At 40.7% G+C, this 9,898-nt stretch overlaps 1 protein-coding gene across 1 annotated transcript; it reads right to left on the bottom strand.

Moving 5' to 3' along the window:
• Positions 1–3,936: 3,936 nt before the first annotated feature.
• LOC145062118 (uncharacterized) lies at positions 3,937–5,090 on the bottom strand. Its single transcript, XM_079009756.1, has 2 exons — positions 4,705–5,090; positions 3,937–4,615 (listed from the first exon to the last, which is right to left on the bottom strand). Exons 1-2 carry the CDS (start codon positions 5,088–5,090, stop codon positions 3,937–3,939), a joined length of 1,065 nt encoding a protein of 354 aa, XP_078865882.1.
• Between the last annotated feature and the right edge of the window lie 4,808 nt (positions 5,091–9,898).

Genomic DNA, 9,898 nt, shown 5'->3' with positions numbered 1-9,898 from the left:
TCTAACTCCAAAAGATGAATTAAATATGAATTTTACAAAATGGTGTATCACTTCTGTCTCCAACAATACAGTCAAGTGATGCTGGCCAATTCTACCCAACTTGTGTGTAGAATTAGTCCAAAAGAAAATTAAGAGAAGTAAAGGACATAGAAGTGAAAGTCTCAGAGTTTGAATTGAATGAAAAGCATCTCTCAAACACCATATATAAAATTCACATTGTGGACAATCACAGCACTAGCAAAAGCTGGTGACTGCCCACTGACCTGGAGTGTGGATCCATTATACCCAATTTATAATTGGAAATAACACCCCATATTCTCCAGATCTTAAATTCATAATATAAGGAACATGTAGAAACTTGGAATCACTCTGGATCCTTTTTCAAGCCTTAGAAATGATGAAAACAAAATGACATATCAGAACAGACCCGGATCAGACCTAACAGCAAATATGCCATTCTTTCACATAGATAAATCCCTTATCAGTGAGGTTGGCCTTCTTAAGAAAGTTAGCCAACTCAATTTGTGAAATTTTGGAACTGGTTTGGGGTCCGTTTGAGTTATAGAGCTCCAGATATGATTTTTACAAAATGACTACAGATCTGATGGAAAACAGAATCGTAGCCACCCGTGATTCCTTTTTGGCTTATCCATCCTTCTACTTTTGAAACACATTTTAAGATGTGTTCATCATCCCAATTCAGTCCCCATGATAATGGTGGTACTAAAAAGGGTTAGGGATCATTAGGATTTCATTTAGCCACAAGGATGTAATAATAATCAACATGAAAATAAACATAACCACATAAAATCATCATTCTCCCTTTTAGGGTTTCCATGATCTTTTGCCACATGTAATCCCCTAGATCCATCATCCACCATATATGGGGTGAAGATAGGATCTTGACATGATGTATAACATACAATTACAATAAAATAAGAATGAGAAAAGGTGAAGATGAAATAATAAAACTAGAACAAGGTTATGAATCAAGTCGTAAGAAAGGATAAGGAGGTTCATACCAATACGAATCAAGGCTGGAAATGAACAAGAATTAAGCTCCAAACAGCCCCTTGGCTGCTCTTGATCCCAAAGAGAGAGAGAGGGACGATTTTTGAGAGAGAGGGAGGGTTTAGAGTGTTTTCCTTGTGTGTGTTCCAAATGATTCAATTTACACATTAAGTACTATTAACTAGATGGACTTTGCAAATAGGCCCATAGCCCATGGACTTCAATAAAAGGAGTTTACAATATGATCAAAAGAGTCCAATAACATAAGAAATCAGACATTGGTTAAATAAATTAACCGACGGTTACAAGGATAATTAAATTAAAATAACCAAACGTACCGAGAAAACACGGGGCGTTACAACTCTCCCCCACTAAGAACGGACTTCGTCCTCGAAGTCAACACCTAGAAACAGATCCGGATAATGAGCCCGCATCTCGCATTCCGGTTCCCAAGTCCATTCCGAACCCTTCCTATGTTGCCACTGCACCTTAACTAGGTTTATAGTCTTGTTGCGGAGAGCTTTCGTCTTTCGTTCTAAAATAGCAATTGGTTTCTCAACATAATTGAGACGCTCGTCAATTTGTATGTCCTCCAGTGGTATCACAGCGGTCTCATCAACAACGCATTTTCGTAACTGAGACACGTGGAACATATTATTAATTAGACTAAGCTCGTCAGGAAGCTCTAAACGGTAAGCCACCTTCCCCACACGGGCTATGACCTTGTAGGGTCCAATGAATCGAGGTCCAAGCTTTCCCCGCTTCCGAAATCGAATCACACCTTTCCAGGGGGAGACTTTAGGCAACACATAATCTCCCACCTGGAACTCAAGATTGGAGCATCTTTTGTCGGCATAACTTTTCTGACGACTGCTCGCTGTGACCAAATGATCCCGAATCACTTGGATTTTCTCCGTAGTCCGTAGCATGATATCGGTACTCCCAAGTACCCTCTGCCTAACCTCGCCCCAACAAACGGGCGTCCTGCACTTCCTCCCGTACAAGGCTTCGTATGGAGGCATTTTAATGCTCGAGTGATAGCTGTTGTTATAAGAAAAATCAGCTAGATGTAGATGGTCATCCCAACTACCCCCAAAATCAATCGCACACGCCCTAAGCATGTCCTCCAAGGTCTGAATCGTCCGCTCACTCTGCCCGTCTGTCTGCGGATGGAAGGCGGTAGTAAAATGTAATCGTGTGCCCAATTCCTCTTGAAACTTCCTCCAGAACCGAGAGGTAAATTGGGTGTCTCGATCGAAGACGATATAAACGGGCACCCCATGTAATGAGACAATCTCCCGAACAAAGATCTCGGCTAATTTCTTCGCCGATGAGCTCTCCTTTATAGCCAGAAAGTGAGAACTCTTAGTCAAACGATCAACAATCACCTATATCGTATCTGATCCTCGGGCAGTTCTAGGAAGTTTTGTAATGAAGTCCATGGTTAGATGCTCCCATTTCCATTCAGGAATCTCCAATGGTTGCAACTTCCCATGCGGTTTCTGGTGTTCCGCCTTGACCTTCCGACAGGTCATACATTCTTCCACAAATCGAGCCACATCATTCTTCATTCCATGCCACCAGTAAGCCTCATGAAGGTCCCGATACATTTTAGTAGCACCAGGATGGATAGAAAATTTTGACTTATGAGACTCATCCATTAGGGTTTTCCGATTTCCCCCGGTATATGGAACCCAAACCCTACCGTAGCGAGTCAGCAAACCCCTCCCGTCTCGTTCCATCTTAGGCAACTCTTTCCCAATCTTCTCACGCCTGATGTTTTCCTCCAGTATTGCCGTCTTTTAGGCGTCCCGGATTAGATCTAACAAAGACGACACCATCGTGATCCGGAGACACTTAGCTCGAATCGGTTCGGCAGATTGTTTACTACTGAGAGCATCAGCTACCACATTAGCTTTACCGGGGTGGTAGTGAATTTCACAATCATAATCTTTTACCACATCCAACCATCGGATCTGCCTCATATTCAAATCCCGCCGCTCGAACAAATATTTTAGACTCTTATGGTCAGTGTATATGATAAACTTCACTCCATAGAGATAGTGTCTCCAAATCTTAAGAGCGAAAACAACAGCCCCAAGCTCCAAATCATGAGTGGGGTAGTTTCGTTCGTGGGGTTTCAGCTGTCGGGAGGCATAGGCTATCACCCTATCTCGTTGCATTAACACGACACCAAGACCTTGAAGTGATGCATCACAGTAAACCACCATATCCTCAACCCCATCAGGTAAGGCCAAAATCGGAGCATCACACAATCGTTTCCTTAGCTAATCAAACGCCAGCTGCTGCTCCGGGCCCCAAACGAAATTCATTGATTTCTTGGTCAATCGGGTGAGTGGTAAGGCGATTTTAGAGAAATTTTCAATGAACCTCCGGTAATAACCGGCTAAACCCAAGAAACTGCGAATTTCAGAAGGTGTTTTTGGAATCTTCCATTGTTTAACCGCATTAACCTTGGCTTGATCGACCTTAATACCGTTTTCTCAATGTCAGAGGGTGAGTACAGAATGCTGTTTTCTCAATGTCTTCTTCACGAACCCGCATCTCATGGTAACCGTAACGTAAATCAATCTTGGAAAACCAAGATGCTCCCTGAAGCTGATCGAAAAGATCGTCAATACATGGCAACGGGTACCTATTCTTTATCGTGCGCTTGTTTAGCTCCCTATAATGAATACACATTCGCTGGGATCCATCTTTCTTCTTCACAAAGAGAATAGGAGCACCCCAAGGCGAGCAGCTTGGCCGTATAAACCCTTTATCACTTAGTTCTTGAAGTTGATCTTGGAGCTCTTTCATTTCAGGTGGTGCCAAGCGGTAAGGAGATTTCGCTATCGGAGTCGCACCTGACACCAAATCAATGCGAAACTCCACTTGCCGAACAGGTGGCAAGCCAGGGAGTTCCTACGGAAAGACATCGTTGAAGTCGGAAACGATAGGAACGTCGTCTAGTGCTATAGCAGAAGAGCAAGAAGGCATAGCCAGGCGGGGAATGTCCCCCTGAATAATAAGTTCTCCACCTCTAGGGTTTCGAACACGAACTTGCTTCTTACGACAGTGGATTTCCGCATCAAACGCATCAAGCCAATCCATGCCTACGATAACGCAGAGCTCTCGCATCGCAATAGGGATAAGATCAATAGGGAATTCAACTCCAGAAAACTCGAGAGTGCAACCCCGATAGACATCGGTGACATAAATAGTGCGGTTGTCGACAACATCGACAACCATTGGGTGAGCCAATTTTCCGATACTACGCCCCAAACGATTAATAAACGTGTGAGATACAAAAGAATGGGTAGCACCGCTATCAAATATAACAACATCGGGCTTGGAATCTAGCAAATAAGTGTCTGCCACTGTCGTTGTAATCACCGGCTCCTCCACAGTCATCTGGTGAGCACGACCTCGTGTCACCATAATGGTTCCCTTAGAGGATGATGCAATTGCAGGATTTGTACCCCTGTCTCCTTTACCGGTCTTCAACTTCGGGCATTCAGGCTTCTTGTGTCCCGTCTCGTTGTAGTGATAGCAGACCGGAATTGTAGAAGTAATATGAGGTACTGCACTCGCAGGGGGATCCCTACAATTCTTCCAATGATGCCCTGGCTTTTTTGCAGTTGTAGCATATCAACATATTTTTCTCGCCCTGAAGACGTCCTATACTCATACCTTGACTTACTACCCTGCTTTTGCGTTTTCTGGGCATCTCTGGATGTCTTGGAAGAGGTGTCATTGGCCTTCCTCTTGGACTGGGTCTGCAACTCGATTTCCCTCCTCCTCGCTACATTCATGATCGCAGATAAATTCGAGAACTTCTGCATGCTAACGAATTCCCGAATCTCGATACGTAGGATGGTCGTGTACCAGCTGACTAACCAGGCCTCGTTCCCAGCAAACGAGGGGCAAAAAGATAGCATCTCCAAGAACTTGGCGTTCAGGTCACTAACAGATTCGGTAGTTTGCTGTAATGCCATGAACTCTTGCTGCATCCGCTGCTGCTCCACCTTAGGCACATATTGTGCCTCGAACCTCTCCACAAATTGGGCCCAAGACATGGCCCTCACTTCGTCTTCGTTCAATAGAGCGGTGATGGTGTTCCACTATGTCTTTCCCCTTTTTCACAGCTGATTCATGGCGATCACTGCTTTGTACTAGTCCGGACACCCAACACTTATGAAGGCGCCCTCAACATCTGACACCTAGGGCTTAGTAGCAACTGGGTCGGATTCACCATTCCAAAGAGGAGAGCTACACTTGTTGAACTTCTCGAAGTAGTATGCCGAATCCTGAACAGGCAGAGACAGTAACGCTTCCCCGGGAATAGCCGCGAGGCGCTCATCCAGAAGAGCACCGAATTGGTTGATTATGTCGTTGGTCACACCCGGGATTAGTTCGTTGAAACCGTTATTGAATTCCTCAGCGACAATATCCCTAACTTGCTCCATTTGGAGCTGATTAAGTCGAGCAGGCGGAGCCATTGGTATCCACAGAAGAAGGAAAATCTTAGAAACAATTCAGCCTATATATTTCTAGGAAGACAAAACACTCAGCTTGCCGAAAATTTTTCAACCTTGCCCCGACTCGAAACCGGCACCGATGTTTCAAATAGTAGGGGCCCTTCTACTACCTTCCACACAAGTTCCAATTTCGCATTCGCGTCTAGTTTCAAAATTTCCAGTTCGCTCTAGCCGTTAATTTTACAACTCTGTCACATGTTATCACTAACTAAGTGTGTAATCTAATATTTTAAGGCTAGTAGAATCCAATTCATAGTCAACAATTTAACATAAACATTTAACATAAGAAATAAGGCTTACTTGGTTGGCTAACTGGTACACCGCGACATCTTTCACTACTAGTCTTCAGAAAGTTTGAAAAATATTTTAAAAAGAAAATAAACTCTTATAGAGCCTCAAATTTGAGTCTAGAACACCAACAAGAATGCCTAGTTCCCTCAAACTGTGGCTCTGATACCAACTTGTGACACCCAATTTTTTTTGCAAAAATTTTAAACTTTTAAAACCCATCTTAAATTAAATTAAAACAACTGAAATAGTCATAACATAATCCATCAACTTAATAATCATATAAAATAAGTGCGGAAGTAATAATAATAATAAGGTCCCAACAAAATAACTAGTAGCGATGTCCCGATGCTCCATGTCAAGCCTTAGCCTCTTTAATCTTAACACCTGAAAAGTTATAAGGGAAAAACGTAAGCACGAAGCTTAGTGAATTCAAACACAGACATTGTACTAACATTCATATTTACTAGCCCTAATCCATTTTCCAATTATAATGATAAAGGCAAAGAACGAATCAATGTCTATATTACGAGAAGGACTTGTAGGTTTGAACCGCACCGGGAAGATCCCGTATCATTTGGCCCTAATCACCGCACCTCACGAAGAGTATTACGTTGGTGATCTTACCTACCCACCACACCGGTAAATCCGTATCCTTTGGTGGTGTCCCCATATCCATAATTAGTTACATACAGTGCACATGTACGAATTAAAACAATACTTATATAGTATAAATTCAAATAATCACACACGAGCTAACTAGCAAACACAATCATCAATACAAAGGTGTGAGAGAACTCACCTTGAGTGAGTATTAAGGATGGCTAACAATCAAATAATGCTACCAAGCTTGAGCAAACTTCAAAACCTCACCTAAGAAGGACCAAAGGTTAGAAAGGAGAAGTAACGAAGCTATGAGTTGAGAAAAGAGTAATCACAGCAAGGTCTCTAAAACAGACCTGCTGTTCAAAACGGATTTACTCCAAAATCTAAAACAGAAACATAGCTTTAAATAAATTTTATAGGAAACTATGATTTCTCTGGATTCCACAACCATAAAGAACTCATTCTAACTCCAAAAGATGAATTAAATATGAATTTTACAAAATGGTGTATCACTTCTGTCTCCAACAATACAGTCAAGTGATGTTGGCCAATTCTACCCAACTTGTGTGTAGAATTAGTCCAAAAGAAAATTAAGAGAAGTAAAGGACATAGAAGTGAAAGTCTCAGAGTTGGAATTGAATGAAAAGCATCTCTCAAACTCCATATATAAAATTCACATTGTGGACAATCACAGCACTAGCAAAAGCTGGTGACTGCCCACTGACCTGGAGTGTGGATCCATTATACCCAATTTATAATTGGAAATAACACCCCATATTCTCCAGATCTTAAATTCATAATATAAGGAACATATAGAAACTTTGAATCACTCTGGATCCTTTTTCAAGCCTTAGAAATGATGAAAACAAAATGAAATATCAGAACAGACCCGGATCAGACCTAACAGCAAAGATGCCATTCTTTCACATAGATAAATCCCTTATCAGTGAGGTTGGCCTTCTTAAGAGAGTTAGCCAACTCAGTTTGTGACCTTTTGGAACTGTTTTGGGGTCCGTTTGAGTTCTAGAGCTCCAGATACGATTTTTACAAAATGACTACAGATCTGATGGAAAACAGAATCGTAGCCACCCATGATTCCTTTTTGGCTTATCCATCCTTCTCCTTTTGAAACACATTTTAAGATGTGTTCATCATCCCAATTCAGTCCCCATGATAATGGTGGTACGAAAAGGGTTAGGGATCATTAGGATTTCATTTAGCCACAAGGATGTAATAATAATATACATGAAAATAAACATAAGCACATAAAATCAACATTCTCCCTTTTAGGGTTTCCATGATCTTTTGCCACATGTAATCCCCTAGATCCATCATCCACCATATATGGGGTGAAGATAGGATCTTGACATGATGTATAACATACAATTACAATAAAATAAGAATGAGAAAAGGTGAAGATGAAATAATAAAACTAGAACAAGGTTATGAATCAAGTCGTAAGAAAGGATAAGGAGGTTCATACCAATACGAATCCTGGCTGGAAATGAACAAGAATTAAGCTCCAAACAGCCCCTTGGCTGCTCTTGATCCCAAAGAGAGAGAGAGGGAAGATTTTTGAGAGAGAGGGAGGGTTTAGAGTGTTTTCCTTGTGTGTGTTCCAAATGATTCAATTTACACATTAAGTACTATTAACTAAATGGCCTTTGCAAATAGGCCCATAGCCCATGGACTTCAATAAAAGGAGTTTGCAATATGATCAAAAGAGTCCAATAACATAAGAAATCAGACATTGGTTAAATAAATTAACCCAAGATTACAAGGATAATTAAATTAAAATAACCAAACGTACCGAGAAAACACGGGGCGTTACAATCTCGCTGCTCAATTTAGGTGGACGATAATATCATTGGTCGTCGTCAGATAAATGGTCCTTAGGAATTTTTTTCTAGTAACTTAGGATCAATCTGTCCTATCACTGATAGAAATCCTAAAATTTGTCACAGTTTTCCGTGCTTAAGTGGACCACAATACCGGCGATCGACCAGATCTATTCATGAAAGGAGAGGTATTGATAAATGGAAAATGATTGTCTAACAACTCTGATCCAATATCACAAAAAGTTAATCAATTTCAAGATAGAGGATTAAATTTTGTTTGAATTAAAATTTTATTATTTTTTATTTAATTTTATTTTCATTTTTTAGGATTGATAAATTTTAGAAAATGTTTTTTGTTTTATTTTATTTTTATTCTTTAAATTTTTAGGATTGGTAAAATTTAGAAAATTTTATTTTATTTTATTTGAAGTTAATCCTCAAAATGATTTATTTTTAAAATTTTTGAGTTTTGGCCTTAATGTTAAATGAAATCGGGATCAGCCCATAGGTGAAGAACCGGGTTTGGGCCAGGTATATAAAGAAAAGGGGACACCGAATTCAGTTATCCCCTCATTTCATTCTCTCCGACCGAAAACCTCCAAGAATCCTATAAACCCTCAAAAAAATTTGTGTTATTTCTTCAAATCAACTTGTTTTTCTTGAAGGTATTAAGATTCCGACAATGCCTATGTAATTTTTACCAACAATCGACCGTGAAATTATAGCAAAATCGTGAAAACAAGAACTGTCGACGAGCTTTCGGTCAAAGAGGTTGTCGGTCCACCGACTTACCGGCTTTCGGTCAAGCCAAGCCATTCTCAGTCAAGCCAGCTCAGACGGCTTTCTGTCGAAGCTGTGTTCGGTCAAACCGCCTCGTTTAAGCCTTCTCGATTCTAATTGGCTTTCGGTCTACACTAGTGTTCGGTCCATGAGTTTTCTGTCTGACTGTCTTGACCGAAAACCCATTGTTTTCTAATAAAATTCAATTTAAAATGGCCAATATTAATGGATTTAATTGAGAAAATTATTTTAATTTAGTATAATCAAATGTTTTCTCACCTGGCTTGTTTTATGCAGATAAAATGGCAAGTCTCAAAGTTGCAGAAAGTCACAACGTGTCCATTCTTCTTGATGATCCTCCAGTAGCACACAACGAGTTCAAATCAATGGTGTACAAGCTAAGGGAGTGTTGCATCTCAACTTCACTTACATGGAACCCCATCATTTATCTGAACCTAATCAAGGAATTCTGGAGATCTGCAAGTGTCAAGACTGGAGACAATGGATCAGTGAAGATTGAAGCTTCTATCAGGGGACGCAAAGTTGCTATCTCTGAGCAATTCATTAGAGATATCTTGAAGATTGATAATCAAGCTGCTTAACCGACTGATATTAATCTAAGAATTGTTGATGAGTATCTCGAGAAGATACGATACGAAGGAGTCTTTCCACCAACCCTAAAGAAGTTTTTACCTCCTTACTGGAGGTTTGTAGCCCACATATTTATCAACTGCATATCTGGGAGAAAGGGCGATTCAGACGAAATATCCTCGAGAAATACTCAGGCAATCGTTGCATTGGCTGCCGGGATTGACTTCAACTTCTCAAGGTTTA

This window comes from Lactuca serriola, chromosome 1, assembly GCF_051521515.1.
Source record: "Lactuca serriola cultivar US96UC23 chromosome 1, Lser_US96UC23_V15, whole genome shotgun sequence".
Classification (NCBI taxonomy): domain Eukaryota; kingdom Viridiplantae; phylum Streptophyta; class Magnoliopsida; order Asterales; family Asteraceae; genus Lactuca; species Lactuca serriola.
Note: the sequence above shows the minus strand (reverse complement) of the source record. Positions and strands in the feature narration are given on the sequence as shown.

Coding starts and splice junctions, on each gene's coding strand:
- LOC145062118 (XM_079009756.1), bottom strand. CDS start 5,090: ATGTCTTGGGCCCAATTTGTGGAGAGGTTCGAGGCACAATATGTGCCT. Junction 4,616..4,704: donor AAGCAGGGTAGTAAGTCAAG/GTATGAGTATAG, acceptor GAAGAATTGTAG/GGATCCCCCTGCGAGTGCAG.